This window comes from Eufriesea mexicana, unplaced genomic scaffold, assembly GCF_001483705.2.
Source record: "Eufriesea mexicana isolate 0111107269 unplaced genomic scaffold, ASM148370v2 scaffold654, whole genome shotgun sequence".
NCBI classification, from domain to species: domain Eukaryota; kingdom Metazoa; phylum Arthropoda; class Insecta; order Hymenoptera; family Apidae; genus Eufriesea; species Eufriesea mexicana.
Window position 1 is genome coordinate 1,068,794 of NW_016908877.1, and position 21,945 is coordinate 1,090,738.

General features: G+C 45.3%; 1 protein-coding gene across 3 annotated transcripts in view; it reads right to left on the reverse strand.

The window, feature by feature from the left end:
- Nucleotides 1–6,689: 6,689 nt before the first annotated feature.
- Nucleotides 6,690–21,945, reverse strand: part of Nckx30C (solute carrier family 24 member Nckx30C) — a 66,099-nt gene continuing 50,843 nt past the window's right edge. For all 3 annotated transcript variants that reach the window (XM_017898530.1, XM_017898531.1, XM_017898529.1), the window contains exons 6-7: nucleotides 20,224–20,476; nucleotides 6,690–8,839 (exon numbers count right to left, since the gene is read on the reverse strand). In XM_017898530.1, the coding sequence (XP_017754019.1) occupies nucleotides 8,599–8,839; nucleotides 20,224–20,476 (494 nt within the window). In that variant the 3' untranslated portion in view covers nucleotides 6,690–8,598. The remainder of the gene's footprint in view (nucleotides 8,840–20,223; nucleotides 20,477–21,945) is intronic.

Below are 21,945 nucleotides of genomic sequence, written 5' to 3' on the forward strand. Positions count from 1 at the left end.
GAGAGAGAGAGAGAGAGAGAGTGAGAGAGAAAAGAGAGAGCGCGTGAGATGGGGAAGGGGTGGGGATAAGAGTTTAGAATGGCGGGACGGAGGGGAAAGAGGATTGGATGGATGGACGGGAGAAAGGGTGGGGGAAGGGACGGGTGGGCGCGGAGTCGAGGGAAGGTGAGTGTGAAAAAGAGAGCGAGAGCGAGAGAGAGAGAGAGAGAGAGAGAGAGAAAGAGTGACGACAGAGAAGGGTGTTTGGTCGAGCAGGATGCAGGAATCGGGTGGACTCGAAGCCGTCGAGTGCTGCACATACGCGCGTGTACGCACGTGCGCACATAGGCACACGTTCTTTATAGTTTATACGAATAGACTTCTGTCTTGTTGCATTTAAGTAACTAGCTTCCTCGAGTATGTATATATATACACATAGGTATATGTACAGTACATATATATGTGAATATATATAGTCGCTATTACGTAATAATAACACGTACTCTCGTCAATTGCACCAAATTTTCTCCTCTCTCTTTCGCCTCTCATTCGCGTCTCTTTCTCACCGATCTTGCCTATCTCTCTCACTCTCACGCTTCCTCTCGTTCACGCTCGTTCTCTCTCTCTCTCTCTCTCCCTTTCTCGCTCGCTCGCATTATACTCTCTCTCGCACTCGTTCTCCCTCGCATTCGCCACGGCTTAACTATTATCCGCTACCTGTATTGTATATAACTACAACGCTATGGTAGACAACAACAAATAATATTACCCTAAACTTGTTTCGCCTGTTTCCTCTACATCGTATTCGTATATGCCGTAAAAATGTTGTATATAATGATATTAATATTGTTTATATATTTTGTTTTATTGCACACGGTATCTCGGTCGCGATGGCGCCGCTACGTCCAACGAACGTCGAGCATCCGATTGATCCTTGACGGCCGATCACCGATCCCCACGCAACCAACCACGTTTAATTAAAATCCCCTAGTGAACCATAACAGATGCCCGGTATATCTCGTTACGCGTTCCACCCGAATTTCCCCCAGTTTCTGTCCGCGTCCGCGGGAAACGAAAGAGAAAAGAGAGGAAAAGAAAGGAAAAAGGGTACGATCGAAAAATGGCGCTCGAAGCGGCACCCTTTCGCGATTAGACGAGATTTGACGGGGGGAAAAAAAAAAAGAAAAGGGAAAAGGACGTGATCGGCTACGCTCAATTACCGATCCTGGACGCTCGTTCGCTTTCGGTTCCAACGCGACGTTTTTATCTCTTTAACGTCAGCCTGTTGTATTTTCATTTATTTATATCTTCCTCCCCTTCTTCTTCTTCTTCTTTTTTTTTTTTTTTTTTTTTTGCCACATTTTCACTGTACTCGTTTTTTTTTCTTTTTTTTTTTCTTTTTTCATTATCTTGCGTGTAATCCTCGTTAACGCTCAACTTGCACGCGATCAGCGATTTCTCTAGATATAAGCCGAAAATCATCCTGCGTGAGGTGTAAATAACATGGTCGTTGGTGCAGCATTTGTCTTGTCCCCGTTGAAAATACGCTCGTACCGGTGCCCGTACGACGATCACACCGTGACTGAGACAAACGAAAAGCATGGTCGTCTATCGAGAAGATCGATTTGCCGTTTACATATTCGACAGGTATCACAAAAATCGTCAAATCGAACGCTTGTCGAGACCTCGTTGTTTCTCGATCAAATTGCACGTGCACGCTGCAATCCGTAGTAAAATTCATAATATTTATATTTATACATATGCGCGTGTGTGTACGTGTTCACGTGTCGCGTGTATGCGGGGCTGTGTGCGACGCGTACGCGTGCATGTGCATACATATGTACGCGTGTACATACACGCGTACGCGTGCGTATGTACTAGGCTGGTTTCGTCTAATCGCATGTATCCTAAATATCCGCGAGAAACAGAAACGACCCTTGTCCGTTCCAATTTAACCCTGTCACTGTCGCTGGGTTCTTCCACTCCACGCTTTTCTAGCAAACGATAATAGGCGCGTTTAACGCGCTTTGTACCTCGGTGTAGGAGTATCGCAATTGAACGGAATCGTAAAACGATGGTGCAATTGTCGGCGAGGGTGGGAAAACGGGGGGATGGGAACGAAGGCGTGGAAAATGGCGGAGGGGTGGACGCGTGGAGCGAGTACTCGCGGTCAGATAAAGGGTTAAGAGAAGAGCGACAATGCGATATAATTGGTACGCACGAGCGAAAGAAAGCGTTGCCGTAATAAAATCATCCTATCCTCGGACTCTCTCACCCCGACGTATACAACGTTAGACCTTTACATATTTATATGCGCCTGGTATGTATATAAGTATGTAGATAATGTATGTATATGTATAATAGTATAGTTATTTATAATATTTTTTATTTTCTTCATTTTCATCTAAGGTTCTGCGGTAACCTAGCTTCACTCGTCTCCTCTCGTTTACCTCGTAAAACCCGGATTTCTCGATTACGTCGTGTCTCCGGTACGTCTACTACTGCGGCGATGGACGGGGGCTATGTAATGCGACGAATTCAACAACGACAATCATAAAATATATATATATATGTGTTGTATATATACGTGAAAAAAGAACCGGAACAAACGAGATCACACGTATATATATATATATGTATCGTGCATACGCACGCACGCGCGCGCGCGGGTGCGCGCGAGCAGCCGCGGCCTGTGTGTCGTTGCGTGTAGCTAATCGCGAAAGACACGGCATACACCGAAGATCGATAATTGCCTGTCATCTTTCACGCGTGCAACCTTCGCACGCGCGCACACACACGTCTTATAGTATACGTAGTGCGGTGTGCGTGGGTGGGTGTGTGCGCGCGAGCCCGCGCCCGCGCCCGCCACTGCGTGTACAATCGTTTGCACGCACATACACGTATATAATGTATAATATATGTGTATATATATACATACAATACGTATTTAATCTTTAATATAATCTTTAATCATATAGAAACTTTGTAACGCTTTCATCCATTTTCTTTTTTTCTTTTTTACTTTTCCCTAAATATCTTACAATTTAAGTCTCTAATAATACCGCTAAGTGTTCAGTTACTTTATTAAATCGTCAACGTCTCTTTCTCTTTGATATGTGCGTTCGCGCCTTGTCATTGCCAAGAGAATGTGTTTTTAAGCCCTTTTTGTAAGCGGAATTCCTCTCCTCTCCTGCTCCTTCTCCCACCCACCTTCCTGTTCACGTACCCCCGAGCTCTCCGTTTCTCTCTTGCTCTCAGTGCACACTGGTACGCTCTCGTTCCCTAACCCCCTGTGTCTCTCCTCCTCTTTCACCCTCCATTACCATAACCTCGCAGTAACGTTATTCGGATGGAAAGCGACATTCTCGACACGATCGGGCGACAGACGAGGAAAAGAAACTTTCCCTTTCGCACCGCGAGAGAAGCAGACCGCTCACCGAGTAGTACCTTCCTCTGGCTCCGTCAGGACAGGGATCAAGCTTCCGCGAGACGCCATCTTGGTCACCGAGCGTGTTCCGTATATCAACCGCGAGTTATCCTTCGACCGAAATCGAATCCACGAGCACGGCCGCGAGCATGATCCCTTGGCATGACGAGAGTCCAGCAGCTGTCGAGAGCGACCAACGGAATTCCAATTCGCACCTTTTCTTTCTCACCCTTTCTCTCCCTTTCTCTTCGCTGCCGCGTTTCGGAATAATGTAACGAAAATGAGAAGAAAGGAAAATTGTCGGATAGAACTGGGTCGCAGCGCGAACTTGGACGAGGTACCTACCCCCTCTGTTTTCCCGGTTCCACTGAACGGGAGAAAGCTGCTTTCTCCGTCGGCTTTGGACACGCGCGCGTTCCCGGCAGCGAATGAAAAAGAAGGAACAAGTACTCTTGAACCACGAACACGATTCGCAACGTTTAGCATCTCCGCGTACCGACGTCTTCGACAACGCAAGGTTCGACTTAAACGATCGCTCTTACATACGCGTATATATTACTCTTTTTTTTTCGCATTTTTTTTCCTTTTTTCCGTTTTCTTTTTAATATATAAAAACGAATTCTCGAGCGGTTAAGTTTATGGAATCGGCCGCAACGATGTGTGCCCCGTTGCGTCTCTGCGGCGAGACGCGCGTCGAAAGTTCAGAGATTAGAATTGAAACTCGATGTCCCCTTTCAACCCTCAACGATGTTTATCCTAAAGTATTATAAAGTACAAATTACGAGCGCGATAATACCCCGAGCTTCGAGCATTTCTCTCGGCTGACCTTCGCCTTATCACGCGATCACCCGCGATCCATCCGCTTTCGTTCCACCGAGAGCCACGCAACGAACTCTCTCCGTTTCACCGTTTTACTTTCACCCTAATAACGCGAGTAGGTTTGAACTACGTTGAACGAAAAGGATCTCGCCGGTTCTCGCCTTTCGAGTTTCGTTGTCCGTCCACGATTCTCTCCCTCTCTTCAGCTGTTCGAGCGCGGCAACTCTGGTCGTCCTCTCGATCGTCGACGCGATCGGTTCGCGGAAGGTTCGAGAGAAAGGTCGAAAGCTCGAGGGATTAGCCTTTACTTCGATCACCGCTTCGACCGCACCCGTGCTCGGCGCCGCGACGATCGACGCCGTGACGGCCGAGCATCCGAGATGACGGACTCGACGATGACGAGCGGTTTCTCTATACTTCGACGAGCTTTGTACGAATAATAATCGGTCGTTACGGTATCGGTACGCGCTACGATAACAAATGTTCGATCGAAAACGTTTATAATAATCGAAGCTACACGGAATCTCTCTCTCTCTCTCTCTCTCTCTCTCTCTCTCGCTCGCTCTCTCGCACATGCACGCTTTCGCTCGTTTTCTCGGCGTGGTACTAAAAACGCTAAATCGCAAAAAAGGGGCACCGCCATTTGTCTCTTTTCTCCTCGGGTCACCGTGTCTGTCTTTGCGTGTATACGTGTATTTTTTTGCTTTCTTTTAATCGTTTTGTTAAATCGGTGATCGGTACTTCGGGAAGATCGTATTGTGCATCTTTCGCTACTCGCTTCTCGTAAATCGTTTACGAAACTATCGAGAAACGCCTACGTCCTATCAGCTACTTCGCGCTAAAGGTTCCTCCTCTGCTCTCCTTCGTTATATACTGTATATGTACGCTTGGTTGCTCGCTCGTTATGTCAAATCGTCTCGCGAGAAGCCGCTGCATCCGCGCTCTCATTGTCCTTCATTGTCGTATCTCTACACTGGCACGATCGCGGGGCCTATACTTTGCAAAGAACGATCCGCGGATGCGAGAGGATCGGTGAAAGCGACCCAGCGTCCCACCAGCAACGTGTGACAAACGCCCGGTTCTCCTTTCTTCCTCGACGGACTACGAAAGTTCCTCGTTCAAGTAGTATCGGTAAACGATAAGGCAAACGGCTGACAATTAGACGCGACGCAGCGTAACCGCGTGACGATCGGCGATCCAACTTCTTCTTCCACAAACTATTCTCTCCTCCTCTTCCTCCTCTTCCTCTTCCTCTTCCTCCTCTTCTTCCTCTCGTCACCGACGCGAATCGCGTAGGCTACCACGGCCGATCGCCACGGATCAACGTAGAATTACCGTAACAGTAGTAGAAGCGTAAGATTAGTTCGATGCTAGAGATGTAAAAGTCGGTGAAACGCGAGGGTGAAACAGCACCCGGCTACGGACGTTTTTCGTACGAGTCCTGTAGCAAAGAGCGAGAACGTTAGGTAGACATAGCAGCGGCTAAAGAGTAGAACAACGATGATTCGTGGGTACGGGTGAACGAGCCGCGGACACGAAGCTCGTCTCTCGGAGCGTGTAGCTGCTTGAACCGGGAATGGGTTCCCTCGTTTGAGTTTCGAGTCGAGAGTATACAAAAGTGTGACAACGTTTTCGAGTATGCGCGAAGTGAATTCCCCGTTTAATTTCGTCACCGAATCGGTCGCGTTCCGTTACCATTTTCTACTCTTCTCGTATCTCCACTCGTCGTGAATTTTTGGTCTCTCCTCGTTACGATTTGATTCTTTGCATCGTGCGAGTATATATATATATATATTTTTTCTTTTTTTTTTCCGAGTTTTCCCGTTTTTTTTTTTTCTTCTTTAGTAAAAAGCTAGGCCGCTGTTAGGCGTTCGCGCGATTCCGGACACACGCGTCGCTCCTGCTGATCCTCTTGCCGAACAATAATCACCGCTGCGATTTTTCGCCTCCTTCTCGTTTCCTAAAATTAGTCGATATCACGTTATAATTATTCGTTAGAATCTACGCGCTCGAAAACGTGCTTTTAAACATTTTATATAATATACAACCCCGTCAACGCGAATTAAAAATACCCCCGCTTACCTCTCTCTCTCTCTCTCTCTCTCTTCTCGTCTCTCCTATCATTCTCCACACCTTTCTCACTCTCTCTTCCACGCTGAACGTCTCAATCGCATTCTCGCCCTGTTACACCGGTCTCTCTCTCGCACTCTCTGTTTCTCCTCGCGTGCACATGTAACAACGGTGTAATAATAATGGTAATAATCGTAACAATAATAATAATATCGACAATCGGAATAATAATCGTAACGATAATAATCGTAATAGTAATTCAACATGGTCTAACGGTATCGCCATACAGCGTGTCATAGCGTGACATCGAAAACTCGAAAGAATTTTAGCGAAAAATAGCCTAGCGAGAATCTTTCGATCACGGAACCCACGCTCTCGTCGCCCAACGAAAAATTCTCCCAAAAATCGCCTTCTCCGCCGCGCGTGTCTCTCGTCTCCGAGCGTTCCGCTCCGCTCCGCTTCGAGCCTCCGCGCGTTCCATGATCTCGCGTGCTCGAGCTTCGTGGACTTGTCCTCGCGGAGGAGAGATCGGCGTGCAGGGGACAACACGGTGGTCGGGTGAATACCGTGAAGAAAGGTGCAGAGCAAGCGTCGCGGGTGCCCGATCCCGAAGACCGGTCGGGCCCCCTGCGCGCCGGACCCCTCCGGTCACTTGCGCCACGCGCTCAGGAAAGTTCGATCTCTCCTCGTGCCTCTTGCAAAGATTATCTGCTGGATAGCTTAGTAATCGAAGTTTAAAAACACGCCGCGAAAGCCGGAGGCGCGGGATCCATCGCGCTGAATCGCGAGCTGAAGGGGCCCGCGATCGCTCGAATGTTTCGTCAAAATTACACAGCCCGCTCGGGAAGCTCTCGAGGTGTTCTTACTTCTTACGATAGTTCGCTTTTTTACAGGGTAAAAGTCTGAGGGAGGATAACAAGGTTGTACTCGATCGTCGTATAATTAGAAATTTCTCATCTTCGAAACGATCCACGCGACCGCCGTCGTTCCGGCGATTCGCGATCGGAACCGGCGCTTCCGTTCCGGGCGTACGGCGTCGGGACACGGCGTCTCGCGATCGGCGCCTTCGTTTTCCCAACCTTCTCGCCGGAGACGCGACGCCTGCACGATCGATGGCCGTTTCGACGCTTCGCGACCTCGCGGACTCGCGCGCGGGTAAAAGCGGTGGAGAGATGGCGTCCGGCGTACACCGTCGCCATCTTGTCGATCAATCGTTCTCTCTCGGCGTGCACTTCCCGATAAAAAATCGGGGAAAAGGACTTAAAAACGAAACGCCGAGCGCCGGAAGCGTGTCCGTGCAGATTTCGCGAACGCGACAGAGCAGATTCGCTAGATTCTACGGTTATAGGCGAAAAGAGAATGTTGCTCGTTAGAGAGAGAAATGAGCGAGCGGTCAGGCCGTGCGCTGTGTGCCGAGGAATCGTCGATCGCGATCGGGACAGGTATCTCTTCCATCGATGTATAATTAGCTTTTACACACGGTACAGCGAATTCGTCGTTCTCGTCGCGGAACCATTTGGCAGTTCGACTAACGTCACTCGCAGAGCGACGGATCGAAGCGGAGACATCGACGAGTCGCGAATGTCTCCTCTCGCGGGTAGATCGGTGGTTGTGGAAACGAGAACGATGGTTGGCTGGATCGCGCGATCGACGGTCCTCGGGGGTAGTGTCGCGTTGGGGTAAGGTCGGTGGGGAAAAATGGGGAGATTTCGGTATCGAGACGCTGCTACGCGTTCACGGTGGAACGAGCGTGTTTAATAAGGACAGGTGGATGGGAGATGAAGGATAGGTGGGAAAAATAGGGAAAAGAACAGGGTAGAGTAGAGATTGGTCGCGATCGCTGGCACGATCGGCCGACGCGCTCGCTGCGTTTAGACAAAGCGACGACTACGTCTGTTCGTGGAACAGAACGCCGCTGGAATTCTTAACGAGATGAGTATTTCGTATCAGGTATTTCAAGGTTTATACAATATGTACACGTATCTCGACTAGAACAAAAACGCTTCGTAACCTGGGTGACGTGTAATAATAACCGTTTAACCGTTAAATCGGCGATGGGAGGGTAACGAGATTCTTAGGGAACGAGGGAAAGGGATGGTGCATCAACGCTGTTTCGATAGTTATTTCGGGAAGGCTGTTGTCCGTCGTTCCTCTTTCGATCGATGCGGCGCTCGAGGAAGATTTCTCTCGTCGGCCGTGGACCACTCGCCGACGACGATGATAATGACGATGACGAGACCCGTAAATGCGCGTCCATCTACCGTCCTTGCTGGACCTCTATCTCGCACGGCTGGTCCGCGTTCCTAGAACGGACAGATCAGGAACTCGTACTCGAACATCAGCGAGACGGCGACGAAGACGAAGTAGAGGAGGAACATGGTGAACCCGAGGCCCTTGTTCATCCGCCACTTGAAGCAGGCGATGCTCAAGATGACGAACAGCAGCATGCAGAAGAGGATGGCTATGCTGCACACCATGCCCACCGAGTTCACCTCCACGGGTCTGCCGTAGATCAAGCCGTAGAGCAGCCACGGTACCGGAAGCCTGCGGGCAGAAATACAACGGAAAATCCAGCCGAATTTCGCTACCCGTTAATTCCGTCCTTTCCACTCGTTCGCCAACGAGGTCGGCAAACTACGTTCCAGCTCTCTACCTTTGCTTATACTACCTTTACTCGATATTCTCCTTCTCGAGCAAGTGACCCGTGACCTGCTTCCGTCTCGAGGCGAGGCGAGGCGAGCCGAAACCTCTCGCTCGGAAAAAAGATTCCGAAACATCCTCGAGCAAAGGATTCGACTCGCCGACCTTCCTTTATCCCGTCCCTTGTCAGTTTACTCACGACCTCTCCTCCCTTGCCGCTCGCGAGCGCGGATATTAAAGGAAAAGTGGAACGCGAGGAACGCGCGATGCATCCGATAAATCGCGTTCGAGGCTCCCCACCGTCGGGCATTATCTTCGCTTCCGACCGCTTCTAATCGTAATCTCCGATGTGCAATCGCGTCTTCCGCGATATCTCTCCGCCTTTTTATCCCAGCTGGCACACCCGCCGCGGACCTCCGAGCGTGCTGCGAGGCTCCCCTGCTCTCTCTCCGCTCGGGCAACTTGCCAGCTGGCATCTCTGCAACGGATGCGTGCGAGCGGAATCGATCTTCGATCCCCTCGAATCCCGAATTCCCCGATGCTACCCTACTGGCCGGGAAATCGCGCGTACGTACGCGTGCGCGCCCAATCTGCCGACCAGCATCTACGGGGTGTGCCGCCATTACGCGCCCCTATTATCATCTTTGCCTTTCCCTTTTACCACACGTCCATCGACCAATTTCATTTCTCCGTTCGTTCACCTGTTCGTATACTAGCCTACCGAAACGGAACGACGATTTCAAAGATTCTTGGAAATGATGGTCGGTGAATTGATCCCGAATTGATCGCGAAACGAACCGTGGAGTCTGGCGAACGCCGCTGCGGAGGACCGAAAGAAGGGATGACTGGTTATTTGGTCCGCGTCGGGAAAAATTCCGCCAGCGGGGCGAGACCCGGTGTTTATCGTCGCCCTGCAGCGGGCGTATCCGTGGCCATAATCCATTCGACGCCTCGTTTATCGTCGCGGATGCCGGCTCGGATATCGTTAAGAATATCGCGCCGGTGGCCCGTTCCCGATCGCTATCGTCCCACTTTCCCGGCGAATTTTCCCGCAGCGAAATTTATCGACGCTGCTCCACGCCGTTTAAAGCGATTAAATTAATTAACCGAATTACTCCTAACGACTCGCCTCGCGGCCTCCGTTGTGCTTCTCACGCTTTGGCGCTTTGTTCCCCGACAGAGGAGCTAGACGGAGGAAGGATCACGGCGACCCGGTGCCTGCGACCTGTTAAAAGGATCGAACCGGCGCGATGGAGGATCCTGGTGGAAAATGAGTCGTGTCTGGCACGGTATTCCTGCTATTTCGCGCGCCAGCGATATAATAATACCGAGAAGCGGAGGCCGAGGCGATCGGCGAACGGCGAATGGCGAACGCTATTACAGGAGAATAGCGAGAATACCTCGCCGGCCTGGCGCAACCACCAATTCCACGCGTCTCCTCTTGGCTCCATTTGATCATCGGTGAAATTCCAATTTATACGATCGAGTGCTGCGATAACTAGGTAACGTTCGATTCCGCGCCCTCGCCAGTTTTCTCGGACAACCGAACAACTTTCCGAATCGCCGCGGACTTAACGCCCTCCGAGTGCCCCGTCGCCGTAATTCCATCATCCGCCATTCGAATGTCGTTCGTCGCCGCCATTTCGTCGCGCAGTAATGTTTAAATCCTCTCCGCGACGTCGCGAAGTTCCTCCATTTCCACGGTTCGCATTTCCCGGACCAAAAAGGATCACGAACGTATCAAGAATCGCTTATGGGATCTCCCGACAGACGTCGACTTGGCATTTTTCAGTGAAAAGCGACGACTAGAAAGGAAAATTCTGCTAGTCCAATTGGGTGTGCGCGTTAGACCAAAAAGGAAAGGTTTACAGGAATTATAGGATCGTTTTAACCGTTTGAGTGCCACGGGTCATTATTGTTTCCCAATCGATATTTGCCAAGCGGCGCGATAGCGCTTGTCATATTCCGCGTTCACCAACCGAGCGCGCTGATTGTCAGCTTCGCAGCTCAGAGCGCTGGCACTTTTGGACACAAAATAGAAGAAGCGCGATCGCGCCGCTTGGCACTCAAACGGTTAATTGACCCAACGCTGACGGGACATGTCTCCAGACTCGTCCGCGATCGCGTTGCTATTGGGGTATCTAAGGTATCTTAGGGTTGCAGCTATATTTTCACCGATTTGGAGGATGGGATCTTCGGACAGATGTAGTCTTCACATTTTTCATCGAAAAGCGACGATTGGAACGGAAAATTCTGCTACTTCGATTGGAAATGCACAGTAGATGGTACATCAAATGTTTATAGGAATTAAACGATCGTTTTAACCGACCTAACGCTGACGTGATATGTCTCGAGGCTTATTCACAATCGCGTTGCTATTGGGGTACCTAGATACTTTAGGGTTCGAGCTGTTTTTTTCCTGATTCAGAGAATTAGATCTCCTGACAACACGTCGTTCTACGTGTTTTCTCACCGAAAAGCCATGAACGGAAAGGAAAACTCTGCTACGTCAATTGGAAATGCACAGTAGATAGTACATGAAATGTTTACAGGAATTATACAATCGTTTCAATCGACCCAATGTCGACGAGACATGTCTCGAGGCTTGTTCACAGTCGCGTTGCTATTGGGGTACCTAGATACTTTAGGGTTTGAGCTATTTTTCCGTGATCAAGAGAATTAGATCTTCTGACAATACGTCATTCTTCGTGTTTTCTCACTGAAAACGACGACTAGAATGGAAAATTCTGCTACTTCAATTGGAAATGCGCATTAGACAGCAAATGAAACGTTTACAGGAACTATACGATCGTTTCAATCGACCTAACGTCGACAAGACATGTCTCGAGTCTCGTTGCTATTGGAGTATCTAGGTATCTTACTTTTTCGCGTTTCTCATGGAAAAGCGACGACTAGAAAGGAAAATTCTGCTACTCCAATCAAATATACGCGTTAGATGTAAATGTTTACAAGAATTATAGGATTGTTTTGACGATCGCGTTGCTAGTGGGGTACCTAGGGTACAACTTAGGGTTGCAGCTATTTTTCTGTGATACGAAAATCATAAATGCTTACAGGAATTATAGGACTGTTTTAACGATCGCGTTATTATTGGGGGTACCTAGGGTGCCTTAGGGTTGCAGCTACTTTGCCACCCAACAGATATCGTTTTTCGCGTTTTTCATCGAAAAGCAACGACTGGAATGGAAAATTCTCTCACTCCAATAGGATGTACCCGTTAGACGTAAATGCTTACAGGAATTATAGGACTGTTTTAACGATCGCGTTATTATTGGGGGTACCTAGGGTACCTTAGGGTTGCAGCTACTTTGCCACCCAACAGATATCGTTTTTCGCGTTTTTCATCGAAAAGCAACGACTGGAATGGAAAATTCTCTCACTCCAATAGGATGTACCCGTTAGACGTAAATGCTTACAGGAATTATAGGATTGTTTTGACGATCGCGTTGCTAATGGAGTACCTAGGGTACACCTTAGGGTTGCAGCTATTTTTCTGTGATCCGAAAATCGTAAATGCTTACAGGAATTATAGGACTGTTTTAACGATCGCGTTATTATTGGGGGTACCTAGGGTACCTTAGAGTTGCAGCTATTTTATCGTGATTCGAAGAATGGCAACTTCCGACAAACATCGTTTTTCGCGTTTTTCATCGAAAAGCAACGACTGGAATGGAAAATTTTCTCACTCCAATCGGTTGTACCCGTCAGACGTAAATGCTTACAGGAATTATAGGATTGTTTTGACGATTGCGTTGCTAATGGGGTACCTAGAGTACACCTTAGGGTTGCAGCTATTTTTCTGTGATCCGAAAATCGTAAATGCTTACAGGAATTATAGAATTGCTTTGACGATCGGGTTGCTAGTGGGGTACCTAGGGTACACCTTAGGGTTACAGCTATTTTCTCCCTGATCCGTAGACGACAGGACGATTGGACTGGAGCGAGCTAAGGTCGAGGCACCCACGGCTATCTATATTATCCAATTAAATAGATTGTGCCCGTGCACACGTTTCCGATATTTCCAATAAGCGGCCGATTGGCGAATCTGTCGGAAGACCGTTTCTTTAGTCCTTTCATCGAGTAATCGTTGCCGACGTCGAGCAATTTCCGTTCCCCGAAGATACCTTCTTTCTGCGCGAGGGGATCGATAGAAAGCCTTAAGAAAACTTCGCGTGTTATCCGACATACGAAAGGAAAAGTCTCGTAATAGCGCGAGCTGCGTCGAGATTCCGCTTGGCAAACCACCGGGGCTTCTTAAGTATTTTTTCAAACCATTTCGTCCCGTTTTCTCCTCGTTTTCGTGTCTTCTCCCCGTAACGACTAGGCACGACGCTTCGGAGAGTATCGGTGCACAATCGACGCGAAATTTTCAGCGAGAGCGAAGCTAGATACCGAATGCGAAGTATCAGTTTCGCGTATTTGATAGTTTTCTAGCTATTCAGACTCTCTGCTCGACTTTTCGCCGCAGAGAAATACCGATTCCATGAATTTCTGATAATTTCTGATATAAAATCGACGATGGTTTCTCAGCTGGTAGACGAGGAATCGAGTGCAAATTTTATTCCGATATTTCACGCGTTGTTACGTTATTTTAAATTTAATGCATCAGTTAACCCTTTGTACTCGAGGCGAGCTTCAGTCACCATTTCATAAAATTTGGAAGATCGATATTGTAGGATGGAAAATACTGGTCTTGAGACACCGAAAATTATCGAGAGAACAAGAACACGATAACACAAACTCAAAACTCGTAAACTGATTTAACTTAGGAAAGGAACACGAAGATAACGAAACGAAAACACAAGGACGCACTCTTTTAATACCGATCTTTAGAATTTTATTAAATCGCCAATGTAAATAGCTAAAATAACAATTTCTGAGATTAATACGACTGTTTTCTTTGTGTAATTAATAAAATTACTAGGATTACTCGCAGATTTCACACGATTATGTGAAAGGGAGTGTACCCCTAAATACAGAAATAAATAGATACAAGATCGTATTAGACAAATTTCTATAATATTAAATTTTGCACGATATCCAAATAAAATTATCAGGAATGTTAATTAGCATTTTTAATTTTAATTTATTCGTGTATTTTATACCATGTTGTATCCTAAGGGATTACGTACGTAGGGTACCATTTGGGAAAGAAATCGGGAATCGGCCATTGCCAACAGAGACAAATTATAAACCGATCAATATTTTCTAGAAGCAAATGGAAAAGTTATTTTGGGTAACAAAATTAGGTGAAACGTGGGTTAAGAAAAGCATAAAAGCAGGGCCCTTGACGACCAAAACAGACTCCTCAGAAATTAATTGTGACCGGCACGAGCATGAGTCGCTCGGTGTTGGAGAGTTAACCCTTTGCACTCGACGATTTTTTGGCTAGAGAACAGTAGAATATCAAAGATTCTCTATTTAAAAAACTGACATACTTTTTTCAGCAGCAAATAAAGAACTGTATAATATTAGAATTGTAGAATTATTTGATTTCGATACCTCGCACACTGTTACATTACATTAAATTTGATATATTAATTAATATCGATCTTCAAAATTTTATGAAATTGTACTGAGGGTCACTTCTCGAGTGCAAAGGGTTAGATTAGAGTGCGTTTCTGTGTGTTTTCGTTGCGTTATCTTGGTGTTCTTTTCCTAAATGAAATTAATTTTATAAATTTTATATTCGTGTTATTCTATTCTAGTTGTTCTGTCAGTTTTCGGTGTCTCAGAACCAGTATATCGCCATTTTGTGGACGTGAATGTCCAAACTCTTTGACCATTTGTCAAACTTAAACTCTGGGAACAAGAAACGTTATCTTCGTAACGTAGAAAACTAGCAAACACAGTAAATTTCCTCGTATTTGCCAGAGGGCCCCTACTAGCCCTCTGTCCCCCTCTAATTCGCGAATTTCGCGTAGATCGGTTCTCGAGAACGATACCCGGCACTGGGACCAATAGAGAACGGACCAAATCGCATACGATCCTCCTCGTGGAGGACTCTCGTGAGCCTAGAAGTCCGAGATTCTCGATTTCCGTGGAATAATCGCGGACTCGTACGAGATCCGACGAGAATCGCTGTCCCGTCGAGATGAATGCCGGCTAACGAGAGATTCCGCTGGCTGGAAGTGACGTAATCTTATTACTCGAGCCTTAACCGCTTTCTAAAAGAATAATGGCGCCATGTCCCCGGTTATCTCCTTCACAGCTCGATTGTGATGTCGAAATTCCCGTAATCGCGGCGAGAGCCAGCCCCTGGCTAGAATATTCGTGGGGATATTCGAAAACGAGGGATGAAACGTCGATACAAACGTCGATCGGGGATCTTTCTCGCGGAATATTAACCCTTTGCCTGTCTCGTATATCATGCGTGACTGAGAACGAACCTGACGTGGTTGCATATCGCGCGAATTAGGATAGACGAGTGACTAGCTGCACTGCTGTCGTGATACGATTATAACGTTTGTAATTTAATTATGTCGTTACATATTCGCTCAGGGCGAACACTGCGAAGAGTAGACGACGTGTGATACGTCTGCAAAAGTTCCATTCTTTATTTCCGCATTTCGTTGGTCCGAGATGGAAATCGGGATCTGAAAATCGGTCAGATGAAGGTTTACAGCTAGAGAATGACCGATCAGAAGGACTGTGAGTTAACTAAATGCTGAAGATGTATGTTATGTCACGAAAAATTTTATTTATTTATTTTTGCATAGCTTCCATTGCTCTGAGATACCTGAAAATCAGCGTCCTTTATAGTCTAGCGAATATAATAATTCCGAGGCTATTTTTCGAATAGACGAGTGTCTATGACTGGAGAATGATCGATTAGAAGGTTTGTGAGTTAACCAAACGTTGATGAAGTATGTTATGTCACGAAAAATTTTATTTATTTATTTTTGCATAGCTTTCATTGCTCTGAGATACCTGAAAATCAGCGTCCTTTATTGTCTAGCGAATATAATAATTCCGAGGCTATTTTTCGAATAGACGAGTGTCTACGACTGGAGAATGATCGATTAGAAGGTTTGTGAGTTAACCAGACGTTGATGACGTATGTTATGTCACGAAAAATTTTATTTATTTATTTTTGCACTGTTTTCGTTGCTCTAAGATGCCTGGAAATCTGCGTCCCTTAGTGCCTAGCAAATATAATAACTCTGGGGGTATTTCTTGGATAGACGAGTGTCTACGACTAGAGAATTACCGATTTGTAAGTTAACCAAACGTTGATGACGTATGTTACGTCACGAAAAATTTTATTTATTTATTTTTGAACAGTTTTTAGTGCTCTAAGATACCTGAAAATCAGCGTCCTTTATAGTCTAGTGAATATAATAATTCCGAGGCTATTTTTTGAATAGACGAGTGTCTACGACTGGAGAATGATCGATTAGAAGGTTTGTGAGTTAACCAAACGTTGATGAAGTATGTTATGTCACGAAAAATTTTATTTATTTATTTTTGCACTGTTTTCGTTGCTCTAAGATGCCTGGAAATCTGCGTCCCTTAGTGCCTAGCAAATATAATAACTCTGGGGGTATTTCTTGGATAGACGAGTGTCTACGACTAGAGAATTACCGATTTGTAAGTTAACCAAACGTTGATGACGTATGTTACGTCACGAAAAATTTTATTTATTTATTTTTGAACAGTTTTTATTGCTCCGAGATGCCTGAGAATCTGCGTCTCGTAAGTATTTTTAAATCTGTTTCCCAAATTTCGAATCCTCCATTTTTACCATGTTTCTAGGATCTCCCGTCGTTTAATTAATATTTTCTGGTATTCTGAAGATATTACTGAAGTAGGAAGACAAGTTTGTAACAGAGGGTCGTAGTAATAGCGTAATTTCATTGAGATAACAAGTGTCGAGATACTTATGCTCGACAGTGTATATAAGCGGCGATCATTTCACCGTGGAAGCTTGGGAAAGTTTGAGACGTGTTTGCCAAACGTGTCGACCATTCGAGCAATTATCAGGTGTGAGGTCATCATCAGCCTTAGTTCGCGTCTTCGATATCTGTGAAGGGTGACGTCAGCCAAGTTTGAGCAATAAGAGCCTCGTGGACCAAAGAGGGACGAGTACGTGCCATATAAGCACAGTTGGAGAGTTCAGTCAGAGATTCCAGGATTCGTGGAAGAAACCTCGAGGACTAAGATTCAAGACAATTTATTAAATATCGAGAAAAAGAGTGATATATAAAGCCCGCGTGAAAAGTGAATTTTAATACAATTTTCTACGAATTTGACAAATTTTGCCAATCGAATAAACTCGTGCTTGGCCCGATTTCCTTGCCACGAGTCTCTCCCACGATGACGTAGGCGAGAAGGGGTTAAGAAAAATGGAACAATTGGGGATATTGAAAGATCGATGATGTCTATATCGCGAGAAAAATCGGGCAGACGAGTGACTAAGAGGATAACGTTGAACGTGGAAGTTTTACAAAATTAAGTCATTTAGGGCATGATAGGTTTCCCGTTGCAGGTTTCGTTGAGCCGATAAAACGTATCGGAGGGTAGGATGAATTCTCGCGAGAGGTAAATAGACAGATAAGTGGTTAACGATTCTGAGAAGCCAAACATTTCCACGAGCCGATAGAATGTCGAACGATTAATTACTGCGAAAGGTAATTAGGCAGGCAAGGGGTTAACGATTCCGAGAGACTGCGCGACACACAGCGAATCAGACAGGCAGAGGGTTAACGCCGGCAAGAATTGCCAGAAACGACGTCCTCGATAACTTAGTCGTATGAATCTGGGTAAAATCTACATAAGACCCCGAGGAGAACAAATATCGATAAATTATCCACGATTCCGAGATGTCTGTTCAAGATGTAGGGAACAGAATTTTTGCGAAAGGTAATCAGACAGGCAAGGGGTTAACACTAGAACTACCGATCTTTAATGGGTACCTAACTATAACGTGCACAGATTATAGTAATTTCAGCGGTACGATGAATATGAGTGAATATATTGATTACGGTTCTTTCTTAATACGAGTTGATACCAATTTTATTCTTAAAGCAGGTGTATGTGTTCGGCGACTGCAAAAAGGAAAATTCTAGGACCAGTCATTTTCACTGGGTTGGTAGTCTAGTGTTAACGACGGTAAGAATTGCCATAAACGACGTCCTCGATAACTTAGTCGCATGAATCTGGGCAAAATCTACATAGGACCCCGAGGAGAACAAATATCGATAAATTATCCACGATTCCGAGATGTCTGTTCAAGATGTAGGGAACAGAATTTTTGCGAAAGGTAATCAGACAGGCAAGGGGTTAACACTAGAACTACCGATCTTTAATGGGTACCTAACTATAACGTGCACAGATTATAGTAATTTCAGCGGTACGATGAATATGAGTGAATATATTGATTACAGTTCTTTCTTAATACGAGTTGATACCAATTTTATTCTTAAAGCAGGTGTATGTGTTCGGCGACTGCAAAAAGGAAAATTCTAGGACCAGTCATTTTCACTGGGTTGGTAGTCTAGTGTTAATGACAGTAAGAATTGCCATAAACGACGTCCTGATAACCGAGCTGTATTAATCTATGCACGATCTACAGTACATCGCACCTCAGGGAAAGCAAGTATGAATAAATTATCTAGGATTCGGTAAGTGAATGAGATGAGATGTATCGAGATATCTGTAGGAGACATACAGAACAGAATTTTTACGAAAGTTAATTAGACAGGCAAGGGGTTAATGGCGGCAAGAATTGTCATAAACATCGTCGTCCACAATCGAATTGCACGATCTTCATCTGACTTCGAGGAAAACAAGTATCGATAAATTATCTAGGATTCGGTAATCGAATGGATCGTATCAAGACGTCTGTAGGAGACGATAAGAATTGCCATAAGCGAGGTTCTCGACAATAGAGCTGCATGAATTATGCACGATCTACATCGGATCTCGAGGAAAGCAAGTATCGTTAAATTATCTAGGATTCAGGAAGTAGATGAGATGTACCAAGACGTTTGTAAGAGACGTAGGGAACAGAATTTTTGCGAAAGGTAATTAGACAGGCAAGGAGTTAATGGCAACAAGAATTACCATAAGCGATGTCCTCGATAATTGTACCGTATGAATCTATGCACGATTTATATTGGATCTCAAGGAAAACAAATACTGATAAATTATCTAGGATTCAATGATCTGATGAGACGCATCGAAACGTCTGTAGGAGACGTAAAGAATGTGATTTTTGCAAAAGGTAATTAGACAGGCAAGGAGTTAATGGTAACAAGAATTGCCATAAACGATGTCCTCGATATTCGTATCGTATGAGTCTATGCACAATCTACATAGGATCTCGAGGAAAACAAGTATCTATAAATGATCTAGAATTTGGTAAACCGATGGGATGCTCTGAAACGTTTGTAGGAGACGTAAAGAATGTGATTTTTGCAAAAGGTAATTAGACAGGCAAGGGGTTAATGACAGCAAGAATTGCCATAAGCGACGTCCTCGACAAATCTAATCGTATGAATCTATGTATGATCTTCATCTGACTTCGAGGGAAGCAAGTATCGTTAAATTATCTAGGATTTAGTAAGTGGATGAGATGTACCAAGACGTTTGTAAGAGACGTAGGGAACAGAATTTTTGTGAAAGGTAATTAGACAGGCAAGGAGTTAATGGCAACAAGAATTGCCATAAACGATGTCCTCGATATTCGTATCGTATGAGTCTATGCACAATCTACATAGGATCTCGAGGAAAACAAGTATCTATAAATGATCTAGAATTTGGTAAACCGATGGGATGCTCTGAAACGTTTGTAGGAGACGTAAAGAATGGTATTTTTGCAAAAGGTAATTAAACAGGTAAGGAGTTAACGACGGCAAGAATTGCCATAAACGACATCCTCGATAATCGTACCGTATGAATCTATGCACGATCTACATCGAATCTCGAGGAAAACAAATATCGATAAATTATCTAGAATTTGGTAACCGGATGAAAGGTACCTCGGCGTCTGAAAGGAGATGTCGCGAACGATTTTATTTTATAATTAAACACGTAAGTGGTTAACGACAAAAAGAATTGCCATAAACGACGTCCTCGATACCGCAACCGTATAAATCTATGCACGATCTATATCGTACAATTATCTCATCCTCATCTCGTATTTCGGGACTACATTTCTCCTCTTACCGTCATTGAAAATTCTCGAGATCGCTCGATCTTCCTTGGACCACCCAGTCTTCCATGGAGTACCGAGACTAAACGCAAATGGGGAATACAGTGCTCACCCAACGGTCACGTCGAAGATGTTGCTGCCAACGGAGCTCGAGACGGCCATGTCGCCGAATCCCTTTCGCGCGACGATCACGCTGGTGATGAGGTCCGGGATGCTGGTGCCGGCGGCGAGGAACGTCAGGCCCATCACTTCCGGCGGGATACGCACCGTGTCGCCGAACACGTTCGCCCACCAGACCATCAGGTACGAGTACGCCGCGATCCAGAAGATCGAGCCGATGAACGTCACCGCGAAGAACTTCTTCCCTGCAACAAACACACCGTTCCAACCACCGAAACACCCTCCTCTCTCCCTTCGTATCGGGTTCAAAGGATCTGTATCTGTTTTAAATCGAATCTCCTCCCCTCCACCCTCCAGCTTTCCTCTTCTCTTCCGTGTTCTCCCTATTTTTCATCCCCTTCGTCAGGATCGGGTTCGGAATTTCCTGCAGCACTGGCGAGACCTTGCAGAATCGAGAATCGATCCTACCACGTCTAATATCGAAAATCGAGACTTCGCGTCGAATCTTCGCGATGGTACTCGATGGATAAGAATTGCCATAAACGAGGGTTTCTTTCTTATTGGTATTAGAGCGACTATTAATCTCACTTTCGCCATAGATGGATTCCGACTTCAGGAGGTTCGAGGACTTGCGAGAAAGTCCTCGGAAAACCTCCATTTCCTATACACATAAGTTGCAGATCTTCCAATAGTATCCCTTGTCTAAGACAGGGCCTGGCAGCCCAAGATTCCTCATAATTACTAGTAATGTATAATACAATTTGGAAATAAATAAAGAAACATGTATACCCCATCTATCTTCTCTTCCCTCATCTCCCTTTCCTCCTATTTATTTAATTATTTATTTTATTTATCTATATTTATTTATCCAATTAAAACCGAAAACTGTATAGTTTCCGTGCCTTTTCTATACACAGGCAAACCCGCGTACTAATATAAGATAGTCTTAAGTTTATATTACCCCATAGCGATAAACGCCATAAATTAAGTTCGATTCTAGATCGCGAGTGCTTCACGCTGGAGCCATCGATCTCATAGTCTAAATTTTCATTTGTAACCCTTCGTACCTTTTGGTTCTTCTATATGTGTATTATTTTATCTAGTTTTTGGCGCATTAAACGTACGTTAAATTGTAAAAAAGAAGCCCAACCTGTCAGCCCAACACACACCCCTCAATCACCACCCTATTCAAAACGAAAAAGCACTACACGCACACAGATATAATTTCCCTGCCTTTCGTATACTAAACGCGATATTCTCTTACTTTAAGATTGAACTTCAATTTAATAATTATCAAAAAGCGATGAGCGCAGTAGAATTTAAGCATCTAGAGTTGAGATTGCGAGCACTCGACTCAGGAGTCATCGATCACATTGTAATATCCGTGTCGTTAAAATCAATCGTTATACGTTTCGGATTGTTTCTATTGTATATATTGTTACAATTCGCGAGTGTAACTCTTATTCTTGAAGTTCGATCGCTGGCTTGCCAAAGAATTCTAAACGTCAGAATAGATTTGCCTTAATGAAAAGGTTGACAGTACTCTCTGAAGCTCGATGGAAGACGTTAGAAGAATTTTGTCAGAATAGATTTGCCTTAATGAAAAGGTTGACAGTACTCTCTGAAGCTCGATGGAAGACGTTCCTTTTATAGTCGATAGTCGATTGTTATTTAAACCGAACATTCTGGAAAGTGCTGGATTGTTCTGCACTGA